The sequence below is a fragment of the Plutella xylostella genome, chromosome 6 (genome assembly GCF_932276165.1).
Source record: "Plutella xylostella chromosome 6, ilPluXylo3.1, whole genome shotgun sequence".
Lineage (NCBI taxonomy): Eukaryota > Metazoa > Arthropoda > Insecta > Lepidoptera > Plutellidae > Plutella > Plutella xylostella.
In genome coordinates this window covers 3,985,874-4,002,747 of record NC_063986.1, presented here as the reverse complement: position 1 = coordinate 4,002,747, position 16,874 = coordinate 3,985,874, and the positions used below count along the sequence as shown (strand labels likewise).

Here is a 16,874-nt window from a genome sequence, read left to right as displayed (position 1 = left end):
CTAGAAGCTAGAACCTACCTCAAATTGTAAACCGGGCAGTATTAGAGAATGCATGCCAGTGCAACTTTCCTTATCTAGCCCTATCCAGTTGCCTCTCACTGTGTACATTAGGTAATCAACCAGTTATATACTTACGAACATTTGGCAATAAGTACATAATTGTGTTGGTCATAAATGGGCAAGATAATTCTGTGATAATCATAAATATCATAATCTAGAAATTCCGGCTATCGCTGCAATATTACCGCTCAGATACAAGATTAGGAGTTTTATTGATGTGTAAGGTTATCTATGTATCTATTTATTGTTAGTACTTCCAAGAAAACTGTAAACATGAGTTGTAATTTTAGCAGCTGTCTTTATCTTTCATAAAGTTTAAGATGATTTGTAATATGATTACTTTTTATATATAGTACATAATATGTCCTAACTATCTATTTTACCCATTTGAATCGACTCATGGTGTAAATCCAAATAAGTAATATCGTTCATAAATAATTAGGTACATAGTAGGTTTCTAGAATAGATACTGATTAACATAATATATTATGTTCTCGTATTTAAGGCATTGATTAGCAATCTATAATTGAATTGCCTGTAACAAGGCTATTGATCATTCGAATGAACGTTAAATCCTCCGTTAAATCATATGGTGGAAAAGCAGCTTTTGCTTGAATGCACATAACTTAATTTTGTATATCTAGGTAGTTACAATCATCTTTCACCCAATTTCGGCTCTGAGCGCAATGACAATGTCACGTTTTTAAGTATCAACAAAAAACCTAAAATTCATTTTTATGATCATGTTCATGACCTACTTTTTCTACAACATTAGTCTAATAAACGTGAATAAATCGGATGACTAGCATTAAGCAGTAATTATGAGAAGAATAATTTCCTGCAGTGAGGAAAAAAATGCAAATCTTGTCTCCGAATAGACACTACCTACGTCAAAGCTGCTGGGGTGCTGCTTTGCATTTAGATTTCGCTATCCAGATACTGTATCAGATATGGCAATAACATCATTCATCTCATCATAGTCACTCTACATAAAACCCTGAAAAACAACAATATTGTTTCACTTTTTTTAAAGTGCCTGAATTCATAAAACAACACTTGGGCTAGTTGGGCCCCATTGAACGATGACCGTAGAGCGTAGAAAATACGAGTACGCTGAATGTATGAAATTGTCGTATACCTACATAGCATTAGCATTGTAAATGTAAATATTTCTATGTTGAAATCACTTTTTTAAAGGTATAAACTTTGCGTCAAATGTTACGTAGTTTGTTTGTAATGTTTATTGATTCAGATCGTACGTCACCTCTTCTATCTCCATGTTGATGATTCACGAGTATTTAATTTATTTCTCGTTGGCCTTTCGTTTCTCTAAGTACACATTTTATCATAAGCCACTTCTTCTAGTTCTATCCTATTAGAAATAATATCGAACGGCACAATTTTATGCCCCTTTCGCCCTTCGAGACAAAGCCTATAGTAATAGTCTTTATTCCTTCGACATAAATGTGTAAATAGCCTTCCTTCGTTCCGTGCACGTTATTCCCCAGTGTTATTAACCTGGTCGTATTTTCCTCGTCCTTTCCCCGGGATATTCCCATCTGGTGGTCTACCGCAGTTCCAGCAAATGACGCATGATCATTCTAACTTAATGTGATGTGCTATTGCCGATTATTATGCTTTTTTAGGATTGTGTTCGGATAGTTTTTTGCCTGTGGCAAGCCATTGTGTTTCTTTTGAATAGTGATTAGTATAAGCTAAAGCTTCTTAGGGTCATTATATTGATTCAATGGTGTAGCTATTGCATTGCATCGATTCATGGGGTGGAATGGGGGAAAGCCAGGTTAATTTGATAAAACATATATTGAATGAATGAATGAATGAATGAATGAATGAATGAATGAATGAATGAATGAATGAATGAATGAATGAATGAATGAATATATTTTTATTTCAAAATTTAACACAACTTACAATGCTATTGTACAATTGAGTGGATATCTATATGCATGGTTAAAACAAAGTAGGCTGTATTTATACAGATATGATGTAGCTTCCAGCAACCGTACTAGGTGGAAACCTGTGTTACAGCTGCTGGTGCCCCAAACTAGTGATACAAAAAATATATAAGAATAAGCCTTGTATGTGAAGTATTTACGTTAAGACAATACCGTACATGTTGTGCTCAGTAGCTTCTGTTTTAGTTAGTGGTATAAATTATTTTCAGATATTATTTTTCCACAATATAGGGATTCAAGATGGAAGGCTTACGCCTAGAAGTGGGCACTGAGTGGGCATAAGTTATGGCCACTGAGTTCTATTAAAAGCCATATAAAGTCCATTGGACGCAGATATGTGGGCGGAACTAGTCTTGCGGTCAGACAAGCCAACTCGATGTATTCGTTGCTGCTGTTCTAATAAAATTGCATTTTTTTGTTCATTCAAAACTATTCGGTTCTGTTATTAAAATTTTTTGTTTTTAATGTTCTTCAACATCCCTAAATATTTTTGGGTTGGAAGGTTTTTGATGCTCTGTGGCTTTAAACAAATCGCCTTATGCAAATTGATAGTTAATGTATGTGTTTTCGAATGTATGTGAAATAATGTTTATTCTTTACCCACACGGTATGGTCCAGCGATATCTTAGTTGTTAATCTTATTTATATCACAATATCTTTGGAATGGTGCGATTGTGGCGATACTAGGAAGGCTGGACGAGTTTGCCAAACTAGAGTTCGTACGGGAACTTTATCGAGAAGCAAAGTACGAGTGAAAAATTGTTTCTTTGATTATTTATAATTTTGGTTGTAGGTTGTTGAACTCTAAATAACTGCTAATTGGTACATCTTTGTGACAATGTTCTTTTAATAAAGTCATCTTGTTTATGATGTCTAGACGAAGTCGAGCCTTTGTGTTTTCATTTTCGATTGATTCAACAAGTGTTTATTTGCCCCTGCCATACGATATTGAATTCTAACAGCTCAATATTCACAAATAACGTTTCTACGGAAAAATATTTCAATCTTAAAGGTTCAATATGAGTCTGCAAAAGAGTGGCTAAGTAGGTACTCATCGTACATCGAAATGTGGAGATATAAAATTTCTAAAAGCAATCAGCTTTTCCTGGGAATCTTGATACTCAGTTTCTAGTACACGTTTATATAATATTGAGCTTAAATTATTATTGTCAACTTGTGCAAATATTGAACAACATTTTTTTTATTACTGTGTATCTTATTAGTGGTGAAATTAAATTAGTAGTAAAATTTAATTATAACATGTAGTACTTAAACAACTCCGGTGTCGGAATTAATTCGAGGGTGTCTTTGCGCGTAATTCTAACTCTAGATTTTTTGCAATTCTCTCGGACACGGTTTTAATTTAAAAGCAACTTTATGTACTTATTTTTTTTCAAGTTAGAGTCAATTAGAGTGCAAAAAATGTGGGTCATTGAATCTTTTCAACCGGTTTCCGAAACACGCATCCATGGCTACTAGTTATAGAACAGTTAAGTTGAACAACTCTCACTTCCTTTTTTACATATAACGTAACGGCACCAGTAATGGACACGGACCCAGTAATGGACACTTACAAACTTATTTTGTCTAAAATAAGAGTATGGATAGTCTTACGAAAATTGCAACACCTTAGTTTCAAAGCCTAGACATCCCTCCTTGTTATATAAACAAGTTATTTATGTCATCCATTTATATAAAAAATTGTGAGGAAAAAAAGTTCATTTGACGGGGGTTCACAAATGAAATGGAGATTTGTTAAGGAAATTGTTAAAGAGGTTAGTGTAGAATATTGTTGGTAATTTCGTATTTTTTTAATTTTAAATTGACTTTCTTGATTTTATGGAAACTATACTGAATTTTCGACATATTTTCAAAGGAATGGGACAGCTTACGTTTATTGAAATGATTACAGAGGGGGGTGTTCATTACTGGTTTGCAAATTTTCAGTAGATCCAGTTATGGACACGTGTCGAAAATAATGTTTTAAGGTAATGTTGTGTTTTCTTATTTAATTGTCTTTAGAATTTCATATTTATATTGGTAGTTTTTGTAAAACATGAATATAATGAAGGATACCAGTCTTGTACAGGTGTCCATAATTGGGTGTCCATCACTGGATTTTTCACATTGTCCATGAAAAACGTATATACGCCCAAGCAAATGGGAGATGCTATTATGGATGTAAAAGATGGCCACTGCAGCCACGCGTTATGGAGACACAAACATGTTCCCCCTACATCTATTTCTAGTGTTCCAGAACAAGTATTGATGCAAGATGCACATGAAAATCCAAATATTCACGCGACTGTTGTGGTTGTAGAAAATCACGCTCACAGAAGCACAATGAAATAAAATAAGTAATATGATAAGTAGTAGTTAAGCACATCTAAATACTTATGTGAACCCACCAACCCGCAGTGAACCAGCATAGTGGGAAATGGTCCAAGCTTAGGAATGCAGTTTAGACCTAGAGGCACAAGCACAAAGGTTTCATTCGAGAGAGCCAGGTGCAGGTACTTACAGACCCACAGAGAATAGAAATAGAGAAATAGACAGTGATCGTGTGACAAATAGACCAGTGAAGTTTGGTAAGAATACCATGAGAATTTGAAAAGAAGTGGCTTTAGGAGGAGAAGGAATTAAGAGCAAATTTTTTGTAGAAAAAGGGAAGTGAGAAAAATGGTTCTGAAAAGAAAAGCTTAAATTAAAAGCATTTTCTGGCTGGTGTAAATGCAATACCTGGATAACCCAGCTGATATGATATGACGAGAGGATTGTCGGAACGGAAGAGGTTGAGACGAGAGTGTTGTTGTAGGAGAGAGCATTGACCTAGATGTGGGTGCCCGTACTGATACGGTCAATGGTGCATTTACATGTCCGCGATGCATGTGGCAGTCAAAACACCTCTCCATTACAGTGATAGATATTTATCACCAACGTTACTAAAGTCGGTACTGTTATACGCTTGCAACACCTGGTAGGTAGACCACAAAGACGCATAGACACACAGAAGCTGCAGGTATTCATTAACCGCTGTCCCCGGCGGAACTCAAAGATTTTCTGGCCCGAGATCATCTCCAACATAGATCTGAGGAAAAGCTGCCATGAAGATCCTGTTGATTCACACATAAAACGCCGCAAATGAAGTTGGAATAGCCATACCCTGCGTAGAGACTAAAACCCAATCTTGAGACAGGCTCTCGAATGGGATCCGCAGGGCAAGCGTAAGCAAGGCCGATCTAAATAGACCTTTCGGCGCTCGATCGTATGGAGATGTGGAAAGTGTGAATCACGTGGTCCGATGCAAAGCTGGCTGCTGTCAACAGTCTGGGATAAAAAACTGTTGTGTCTGCCCTCTGTCCCACTGGGGGAACATAATGATACCAAGTTACGAGCTCCGAATCGTTTTTCGAATTACTCTTCTCCGATAGCACGGTTCGTCGAAATCACTGTTCGTCGACGGTTTGTTCATCGAAAAAATCCTTCCCCGATAGCACGGTTCGTCGAAAGCACTGTTCGACGATGGTTGCTTTTCCGAAGAAATCGTTCGCCGATTGAAAGATTCGTCGAAAGCATTGTTCGACGATGGTTGCTTTGCCGAAGAAATCGTTCGCCGATTGAAAGATTCGTCGAAAGCATTGTTCGACGATGGTTGCTTTGCCGAAGAAATCATTCGCCGATAGAGAGATTCGTCGAAAGCACTGTTCGACGATGGTATATGATTGGAATAATGATGTATAAACTAGTATAACCTTATTGTGTCATTGTGTAGTATTTAAGAAAAGTAATTTCTATTTCTTTCTTATATAAAGTAATCTTGCTCTTTTTGCTTACGCTTACCCAATACCTATGTGGATGGTTCGTTTAACGAAAGAATCAATTGCCGCCGCAAAGAATTGTTCACCATTTTTGTTAGGAATCGAACCAAATCGGTTAATGGGTAAGCGTAAGCAAAAAGAGCAAGATTACTTTATATAAGAAAGAAATAGAAATTACTTTTCTTAAATACTACACAATGACACAATAAGGTAATACTAGTTTATACATCATTATTCCAATCATAATATACCATCGTCGAACAGTGCTTTTGACGAATCTCTCTATCGGCGAATGATTTCTTCGGCAAAGCAACCATCGTCGAACAATGCTTTCGACGAATCTTTCAATCGGCGAACGATTTCTTCGGCAAAGCAACCATCGTCGAACAGTGCTTTCGACGAACCGTGCTATCGGAGAAGGATTTTTTCGATGAACAAACCGTCGACGAACAGTGATTTCGACGAACCGTGCTATCGGAGAAGAGTAATTCGGAAAACGATTCGGAGCTCCCAAGTTACAGAATAAAATGCAGGAGGACAGAATTTATAATGTTGAATTGGAAATTTTTGTGTTTCTGTAAAACTTTTTTTTCAGAAAGTTAAATTTTCCGTATTTGATGCTTCCCCTAGTGTAACTGGCAACCAAGCCTGTTTGTGTAAACGGTTATGATTACTAATCAACGTTACAATTATAATAATATAAGCATAAAACAATATTTTATACTTTTATCCAATAAAAAATCACTGTCCAACATTGGGTGTCCATAACTGGAGGTTGGGTGTCCATTACTGTGGTTTTAGGACATATTTTACAAATATGCAATTTCCTGAAATACTAATAGTTTAAATCGAGCTAGTGTACATTCATCTTAAACGGCAAGATATTCCTATGGTTCATACCAACTTTCAATATTCTAATTCAAAAACTGTGCGAGTAACAGCCAAAACATTTGTAAAAAATCCTTAAGGTGTCCATTACTGGTGCTGTTACGTTAATTAGTGATGTAATCACGACATTAATCCAATTGATTAAACCTATGAAATTAGCAATTAAATATGAACACTTGCCTAAAGCAAAAATTGAGTTATTAAGAGCAATTAATAATATTTTATACAACAAAAATGTTCTGGGTTTTTTTGGACATAGCTACTGTACCTACTTCTTCTTTAAGTTCCTCTCCACTACCGGAGCCGCACTTCAGAAGAAGTCAGCTCTGCATCATCACGACCCATCACGTCCCCACTGCTGGGGCACGAGTTTCCTTTCAATGAAGGAAGGGTTCAGCTCTGCATACTTCTTTCTATTCTCCGCCAAGCGCAACAGCTGTTCTACGCATGGTAACGCTGGCCAATCCCTTCCATTTTCTTATGTTGCCGAGCGAAGACTTTTTCCTTCTGCCTACATGTCTTTTCTTAGTTACTAGTTACCTACCCTATAGCTTGGATCAAAGCCATATAGTTGTCGCGTTCAGGCCGAGTCGGCAACGTACGAGAAGTGGCGCGCACAATCAGGGCAGGTAATCTAATCACTCGCAACTCCGGTAAGGCAAACGTAATCAACTCGTAAAACATAGCGTGTGGACTGGATTGGATATACCTACAACTATTTTATGTACCTACATATTTTTACACACGTATTCTTCTAATTCAAAATATTTTTAGGTATTTGCTGCGTGGATCTGGAAATATTTTACTACATTGTATGAAAACTCGGTGAACAAATGACATTTTCTCTTTGAAATGTATTCCGGGAAGTAGGTTATGTATCTTCCTTCCAATAGGTAGGTAAAAAGGTTGTCTGAAAGGTATTCTCGTTTTCCAGTGTTTCCTAGAAAGATCCGGGTGACCCGGTTTGCAGAAATGAAAGAGAAAACTCATATTCGCCGAAACATGCTATATTGAGGGTGTAAAACATTAAATTACAGCGACTATATACATACTAATATACTTTCGCATGGAAAACATCAATGATGTTGGACCGAGCCTTTCCAAACTGATTATTTACAAAGCTATTGCTTAATAATATACAATATACGAGTAGCACGTGAAACTTATAAACCACGAATACACAATACTGTTTAGTGCAAACACTGATAAAATAACAACAACATTACACAGCGCAAATAAAATAACATTGCGGCATCACGGATCTTGTGGGAAAGGGGAATTCTTAGCAGGATTCCTTCTCAGCAAATATTTGTGTCGAGATGTCGCGTCATACGGCGCGGGGCCCATTTCTCTTCTCGCTTCCCTTGACATTTAACAGGTTAATGTTTACCTGCCGTGGTAGGAGCGAGTAGGTTTACTGAGACCAACTTATCTGAACATCATCAATAGTTTATTACTATGGATGATATTCAAAAGAATAAAGAAAGAAATTGCATACAATCGTATGGATTAAACAAAAGAAGTAAGCATTCAACCCCAGCGCTTTATACTAAGACGCTAGCTAAAACTCATAGCTCATAAGTGAAGATAGGCGAATTAAAGAAAAGAATACTTAATCAATTCACACAGACAGTATTTTTCATGTCACGTTCGAGTATAACTCGTCAGTGAAGTTTAAAAGCTTAGCTTGTTGGTGATGGGTGTGGATTCATCACTTTTGCTGCCTGTACAGTGTACATCAGCTGTCACCAGACCAGATTGGTTTCACTGATTGTATTGTGCGTTCTACATATAGCTAGCACTTGTGTAAGTAGGTACTTCACTGAGCCACGTGTAGAACTACAGTCGAGATAGCACTCACGTGAGTGCGGTAGGTAAGGCGGCATATCACCGTCATTTGTTCTCATCCATTAGGTACCGTGGGCCTAATTACAGTGATTGATCCACTACTTTTCTTTGTACCTACCTACCTTCCTTCCATTTGGCTTAGCGGTTAAGTTGGTCTTCATCCGAGATATAGCCGGTAAGCTTCTTTAACTAGAAACAATGAACTCTTATTCCATGCAGTGATGGGTTTTATTGTATTTTGGTCCCATTCCATCGTATCAACATGAGTCATCCAAAAGCTGTGATGGCAACTGAGTCCGTTGTCGCCCCCAATAGGTGTCTAGCCTGACTCTGACCATAAATCTTAATGAGGTCTGACGGTGCATTACCGCGGCGAAGAGCTCAATCGACGTAAATGGAACGAGAGCGCTCGCCGACTCTCTACAAAATGCAATTAATTTGTTATTTGTCCATCAAACGGTTTAAATAGAAATAGGTTGACAATGACAAGCTTTTGCGGTTTGGCTAAAAAATATATAGAGAAATGAAAGGTAGAGAAGTATTTATGTTCTTGAACATCATGATTCTCGTTGATTATTGTGGTAGAGATTATGGATCGCTCAATACGATAAGACATTATGAAAAAAAAAATATGTACGAGGATCAATGTTGAATTTTTATTTTGATTATTTAATTAAAAACAATGACGATTGCCCAGAAAATTGTATAACACCTTGTCTAGTATGAACAATGCATGTTTGCTGTTCATGATCAGAGCCAGTCATGCAAATTTCTATCGTAATGCTATTAAATTATATTTTTTGTTGTAGCATACTTTATAAAGCTGCAATTATATGGTCTGTAAAGTGTGACGATTAATTTGAACTAATTCGTGTTTACAAGTGGGTTACAAGTTACACGGGTGTGTTACACTGGTGTTACTCCACCGCCCCCCGTAATTACTAATGTGTGCTCTCTAACTTCTAGTGTTAATTGTCTCACCGGAACAATTACTATAGAATTTCATTGCCGGAACGTGTAAAATGTTGCCGTCGTAGCGTGGTATGTTTAATGATGATAAATCCATGGTATAATTATTAGAAATACTTAAATAAATTTTGGTGTATATTCTGTAGATTTTCCAAAAAATATATAAAAAGGATTTTTTCCTATGTAGTGCAATAAGAATTACAAAGTCTTTGTTGAATTTCAAAAATCAAGCAATAATGTTTCATTTGGACAATAAAATTCCCAACACTAAATTATTTCTTTAGTAAACTTGAGTACAAAATATGATACGATAAAATGTATGTTTAGATTTCTGGATAGAATAGACCACTGGCAGCAGGAGAAATCTAGGTGTATCTTTTATCTTATATTTTAAGGAAGCATCTCAAGTATCTTGGCAAGTTAACACAATGCCTACTGCACTGTACAGACTGTGCTTATCTGAGGTAGCTGTTTATGTTTGCAAATTAGCGAGTTTGTGCAAATGCTGGTCCCCATTTAGCAACTTCTCTTGTGTGCTTATATGACGCTCATCCACGGGCCATTGTCACTAATGTAAAACACTTATTAGGTATGCAGCTAATATATCTAACTAACTGAAGGTTATAAAACCCGTTCTTAGTTTGGACTATGCAAAAACATAATGTTATGTTAACTTCATACTAATCCTTAATCAAGTTTATTTTTGTACAGGGGCAAACAAGTCAAATCCATAAAGTATGATTCACTTTAACAAGTTATTTGTTTCATCTTGAGCTGTCCTCAGCCAATGTTTAATAGGTATACTTTCCCTAAAGATCCTAATTTAAGTATTTAACACCCGTGTAACACTAATATTATGCATAATTGCATATGCTATTGCATATTCATAAGTATTGCGCGGGTAACCTTTGACACATCCCCTTTCTTTCAGCTCAGCCAGTCAAGCTTCTAAACTGACCAAGAATAAATAACCTTGTTCCTATAAGCCAGAGTAAAATATACCTCCTTCTCCTTCTACTGTCTCTTAACTACTGGAGCTTGGCGGTCAGCTTTGCACCTCTCTATTCTTCGCCAAGCGCAACAGCTGTTCTATGCTGGCCACTCACGTCCATTCTCTTATACAGAGATGTTGGTCACGTGAATTTTTACTTCACAGAACGAATATTCTTTTGCGCGAATTTCCAAAACACGTTGAACAAAAGTGGTTCAGAATGAGAATGAACCCCTGAGTCACCCCCAGGAATACCCTTATTGCAATACCCTGTATAAAATATACCTTAATGCAAACAAACTAAAGCTCCTGTCTCCTCTTCCAGCCGGGCACGCTGGAGTGCCCGCTCTGCCTGGCGCCGCTGCCGGCGTCGAGCCTCGAGCGGCTGGCGTGGTGCGAGCACCGCTGCTGCTCTCCCTGTCTGCGCCAGTACCTCGCCATCGAGATCTACGAGGCGCGGGTGCCCGTCAACTGCGCCGTGTGCCACGAGCATATGCATCCTGATGGTAATGTTCATTAGCTGTATGTTGAGAAATGTAGCGTGAAGCCTGTGGGGTTTGATTGAGAGATCCATAAGTCTGGTAAATAAAGTTTGGTTTTCCTTTGACCGAAGTCCTAAGACTAATAGTCGGTAGAGGTTGGGTGAGGAAGGCCGAGGACAAAGGGTTTTCGTTGCGATTACGGCGCACGATTACAGGCTGATGATAGAGATGATGGGTATGAGACTGACTTCTGTCGCGGTGTGAAATGAATTACCCTAGAACAAAAATATTAAAAACACAAATAATTTGCTAACAAAAAATGAAACATTGCGTGCCGAGTTAGTCAGATGCCCTATTCCAGTGGGCGTAGCAACAGAAAACTACTTTGTAAGGTCATTATACCTATACTGTAAGATTTTTACCCGGTAACTTCAAAGGTATTCATCAAACATTCAACAGAAAGCAAATTAAGTCTCCAGGGTTCTTTTACTAAGCCGGCTTAATTGATGTTTCCCTTTATGAATAAAATAAACAAGTTGAATAACTTTTCTATATTTACCAGAGAAAAATAAGATCGTCATGGAATAGCTAATTTGATAGATGTTGTTTGTGCCAACTTAACCTTATAAAAGTTATAAAGAACCTCTCAAGGATAAATAACAAGTCATAATCATAATTTCTGAGTAAGTATAATATTTTCGTAATAACAGGAACTCGCTTTTGTGAAAGATCCCTTGTGGGTGGAAAAATAAGGCCCCGTAAACAATTTCTTGGAAATAATAATGTGAAATGAATTTTCTGATATGTTTGCGTCTAGCCTTCGAATGATGGAAAATTAATTTATATGCCCGACCGAAAAAGAAGAATAATACATCAAATCTGTTTCTGCGGCATGCCATGATCATGATGTCAGTTTTATCGTCAGTCGAAAAGGTTGGAACCACAGAGACTTCATCGAGAGTGTTTTAAAAAACATTATTCTTCCAGGATTGTTTCCAGCAGTGGGCGATTATTGGCTGATGATGATAATGTTTTGAAAACACTCTCGATGAAGTCAATAATCGTCCACTGCTGGAAGAAGGATTGTTTCCAGCAGTGGACGATTATTGACTTCTTACATTCGTCTTCGGCGTTCATGACTTGAATCTTATGGCTCCTACGCTACACGTTTGCCTGTACGTGGTCTCTATTTGATAAATAATATACCTAGCTTCTAACTTATTTGGGTAGCATTCTTATGATGACAACCGAACAATAAATAACCTTACTTATATAACTCTTAAACCTTATGGACTATTCAGATGGCAGCGGTATGCTTTGATCCCACTATTTCCATGTGTTACTGCTATACCACTGCCACCTGCTACGTAGGCCCTTAAAACTGAAGACGTAACCTACACAATATCACCCGTCTCCCTCTCTCCCGCAGACGTGAAGCGGATAGTGGACAACCAGGTGCTGTACGAGAAGTACGAGGAGTTCTCCGTGCGGCGCGCGCTCGCCGCCGACCCCGACACCCGCTGGTGCCCCGCGCCCGACTGCAGGTCAGTACTATGAATACCGCCCAGTAGAAGGCATACCGCCAGGTCTATGCATACCGCCGAGGACTGTACCTACATGCCACCTAAAATACAACTCAGCACTACACATACTACAAACGGCTACACTATGCTATGCACACCACCCTTCTTCTATTCTATTACTCACAGATTTGAAAAAAAATGTTATAAACTACCATCATAGCCCCCAAAGCACAAATTCGAGAGTTTTTGAAGTATGTCTCGGCGCCTTATTAGGCTCATCAAAAAGATTACATATTCGAATTGTCTTTTCTAAAGAGGGGTAAAGGCCAGGTCAAATGTGAGATATTATTTATTTCACAAACAGTGCCATTCAAATTAGAAAGCTACCTTCCTTCCTAGTTCAGCAGCTCACTTGTGTAATTGTGAATCCTTTGTATTATTTTTTGCATGATGGACAAGCTTTCACTTTTTACAGAAGAAAGTGAGATCTGCAGTATTGCAGATAAAACAATGTCATTCTCGTGTAGATTTTGAAAAGATACTTCCTCCATGTTTAAACTTTTATACACTTTCGGTCCCATTTATATTGTCTTGAAGTAAAAAAAAGAAGCCTCGCAGTTACAAGCTTTAAAAAGTTAGTTAAAGGACAAAAAATAAACAGGTTTGCCTATGATATGACGCACCCAATTCAAATTAGTCAGTAACTTATAAGTAGGTTATTTATCACCTACTGGTTATTTATTTTCCATAATTATGCAATACATTTAAAACATTAAATCGCGAAACATAACATCATGAGTAAACTAGGCAGATTCTCAATAAATATAATTATAACAATCATTCCAAAACGGTACATATAGGGATTGCAATCGATCGCTTTTTTTTATCTACCGGATCCGCTGGACTGGATTGCAATCCCTATAAACCACCTCCGAATAGTCATTCGGCGATCACAACCACTATACTCTATCCATTATATTATTGTTTTTTTGACATTCGAAACCCCTTACATATTTGATGACTGCAAAGGACAAAAGGAAACGTAAAAAATACAATAACATAGTGGAAGCTCTATAGCATTATGTACATTTTATATTACACAAGAGAAGGGTTCTATAACCAACCTATTCCATCCGCAGCTTCGCAGTAGTAGCCACCGGCTGCGCGTCGTGCCCCAAGCTGTCCTGCCTGGCTCCGGGCTGCGGGGGCGCGTTCTGCTACCACTGCAAGGCGGCGTGGCACCCCACGCAGACTTGTGACGCGGCCAGACGTAGTAGGCAGCCGCAGCCGCGCGAGCCGGATAGCGATCATGACCATATGGAGCATGGTGAGTGGAATTGGTCACTGGTGTTTGTACAGGTACGGTGTATCGCGGATTACGCCGTGCCCACAGGGGAGCGCATACTTCCAAAGGAGACACACAATCAATAATAAATTAGCACTCCGGGAGGCCACTCATTTCGAGGTTTAAGGCATAAACTGAAGGTTAGATCTGCTGTATCTATCTGTCTGTATGTATCCCTAGTGCTGATTGACACTATACTCTGTCCATTATATTATTGGTTTTTACAAATTTTATAGAGTACTCTTTATTTGTACACCAAGAAATAATTATCAATTTTACATAGACACTTAACTAGGGTACAAAGGGCGGTCTTATCGCTTATAGCGATCTCTTCCAGACAACCTTTGGATGGATGGACTAGAGATAAGAGTATAAAAGGGGTATAGTGTACTTACTCAAGGAATATAGGGCTACGTAATCCGCAGATTACCCTGTATCGCGGTTACGCCGTCCCCACCGGGAAGCGCAAAAGGGTTTAACACACGCGCTCAATATTAAGCCCCTGTTTCACAATGTCTGGTTAGTCGCTACCTGTCGGATAAAATACATGCTGTCACTGTCTAAAAAATAATAACAGAGAGTGACAGCATGTATTTTATCCGTCAGGTAGCCACTAACCAGACATTGTGAAACAGACCCTAAGTCTTTCAGAAGCCTGTTCCATAATCGAGATTCCTTAGCGTATGCTGGAGTTGTGTTAAACTAAATTACCTACCGCCACTAATCATGCTCTACCATTGTTTTCAAGCGGGCGACGTGAAGCCGTGCCCGCGCTGCTCGGTGCTGATCGTGAAGGTGGAGGACGGCTCGTGCAACCACATGGTCTGCTGCGTGTGCGGCGCCGAGTTCTGCTGGCTGTGCATGAAGGAGGTGTCCGACCTGCACTACCTCAGGTCAGTGGAGCGAGCTTGTTGTGGATAGAAGATCAGGGAGAGTTTTTTCTTAGACAGAAAAGAAAGTAGAAGACCAGAGAGAGTTGTATCTTGCAATGGAAATATGTGAATTTCACGATTCGATTGTCAAATGCCATAATGGACAGCGATGCCGATGGAGGTATACATAGCATTTGCGGATAAATAAATGTATCTATAGCGTGCGCAGATAAAGAAACAATACGAAAATGACGGATCAAGTCCTATGTAATGGCCACAATTTTCATATTGTTTCTTTATCTGCGCATGTTATACATTTGTCTCCTAGAACAAAAGAATACCCTCATTCGTAACCAGAATATACACAAAATTAAACCAACCCTTTCTCTTCCAGTCCAAGCGGCTGCACCTTCTGGGGCAAAAAACCCTGGTCTCGCAAGAAGAAGCTTCTCTGGCAACTAGGCACCCTGGCCGGGGCTCCTCTAGGCATCGCCGTGGTGGCGGGCGTGGCGCTGCCGGCGTTACTAGTGGCGTTGCCGCTGTGGGCGGGCCGGCGCGCGCACCGCCGCCTGCGGAGGGAGAGGCGGGGGAAGAGGCGGGCGGCGGTCGCGGCTGCTGTTACTGCTGCTGTAAGTTCCCTAAGTAACTTAAGATTGCGACCAACCGAGGTCGCGATGGATAGTACCTAAATAGTAAAAACGCTGAATCGACGTGCAATAACACGTGTTAAGATTGTGAAACAGGCCGCATCGCAAAAGCCGTATGTGTTTTGCTCTCGTGCGCTTCTATAGAGCGCTGTATTGGCTAGCTAGTCCGTTCTAGGCCGCTAGTGATTGCTCCGGCGTGGTGGCGGCGCTGCTGGTGGCGCTGCCGCTGTGGGCGGGCCGGCGCGCGCCCCGCCGCCTGCGGGGAGAGCGGCGGGGGAGGAGGTGGGCGGCGGTCGCGGCCGCCGTCACTGCTGCCGTGAGTTACTTCTATAGACCAAAAGAGATACCTACTTGGAGCTAAGTGGAGATATGCTCATTTAGGATGCGACTAGCGAGATCGCGATGGATAGTATCTAAAATAAAAATAAAAAAACAGAATCGGCGTCCTATAACACGTGCTAAAGATGGCGCATAGTGAAAAACGCAACGGGCTGCATCGCAAATGCGATGTCACTATGTATTTTATATGTATTTTGCGCTCGTGCGCTTTTATAGAGCGCTTTATTGGCTAGATAGTCCGCCGCAAAAGCCACTATGTATTTTGTATGTATTACGAACAAAAAAACGCTGCGGCGTCCCATAACACGTGCGTAAGATGGCGCATAATGAGAAATGCACCGGGCTGCATCGAAAAACCACTATGTATGTAGGTATTTTGCGCTCGTGCGTTTTTATAGAGTGCTTAATTGGCTAGCGGGTCCGATCGTAGCTAGTTATTGTAAGTATTATTACAACGCGCTGCAGGTGGTGCTGCTGTTGTGGGTTTGTTACAAATGGTGAAACGATTAGCCAGTTAACTAATCCAGGTATTTTGCTATGCTGCGCTATTTTGGATAGCGCTACCAAGCTCCTAAAAGCGCACCTGCCACTTTGAGCCCCTAAACAACCCCTAACTAACCCCCAAATTTTCCCCTCCACAGCTAATAGTATCCCCGCTAGTGGCGGGCCTGGCAGTCGGAATCGGCGTCCCGATTCTACTATTCTACGTGTACGGCGTGGTGCCCGTGTCTCTGTGCCGCGCGGGCGGGTGCGGGGGCGGCGCGGGGGCGCGCGGGGGGGAGGGCGACGCTCATAGTATGCCGCCGTCGGTGGATGAGGTACCGGAAAGGAGGCAGGAGCCGTCTATAGGTGAGGATGTGTTTTTGTTGATGTTAGTTATGAAAGTTGGCTTGTATATGATTGAGACACATACATAGGGGTCGCAGCCGGATCGTATAATCCGCCGTATATTACGGCTAGCCGCATTACTAAACAGGACCGCTTTGTAATACGGCGGATCAACGTTTAGCCGGATTGTCATTTCGATGCTTTCTTCAATACAGTGGCTTACGTTAAGCCGCATCGTACTACTATCCTTCTTTGTAAAAATAATTTGAGCGGTCTCCGCTAGATGGC

General features: G+C 39.9%; 1 protein-coding gene across 1 annotated transcript in view; it reads left to right on the top strand.

Annotated features, from left to right (window-relative positions):
• LOC105389526 (E3 ubiquitin-protein ligase RNF19A) overlaps window positions 1-16,874 on the top strand; it is a 42,539-nt gene that overhangs the window by 23,401 nt on the left and 2,264 nt on the right. The window contains exons 3-8 of the mRNA XM_048621713.1: window positions 10,876-11,056; window positions 12,462-12,576; window positions 13,695-13,882; window positions 14,649-14,793; window positions 15,167-15,401; window positions 16,400-16,607. Of these exons, the coding sequence (XP_048477670.1) occupies window positions 10,876-11,056; window positions 12,462-12,576; window positions 13,695-13,882; window positions 14,649-14,793; window positions 15,167-15,401; window positions 16,400-16,607 (1,072 nt within the window). The remainder of the gene's footprint in view (window positions 1-10,875; window positions 11,057-12,461; window positions 12,577-13,694; window positions 13,883-14,648; window positions 14,794-15,166; window positions 15,402-16,399; window positions 16,608-16,874) is intronic.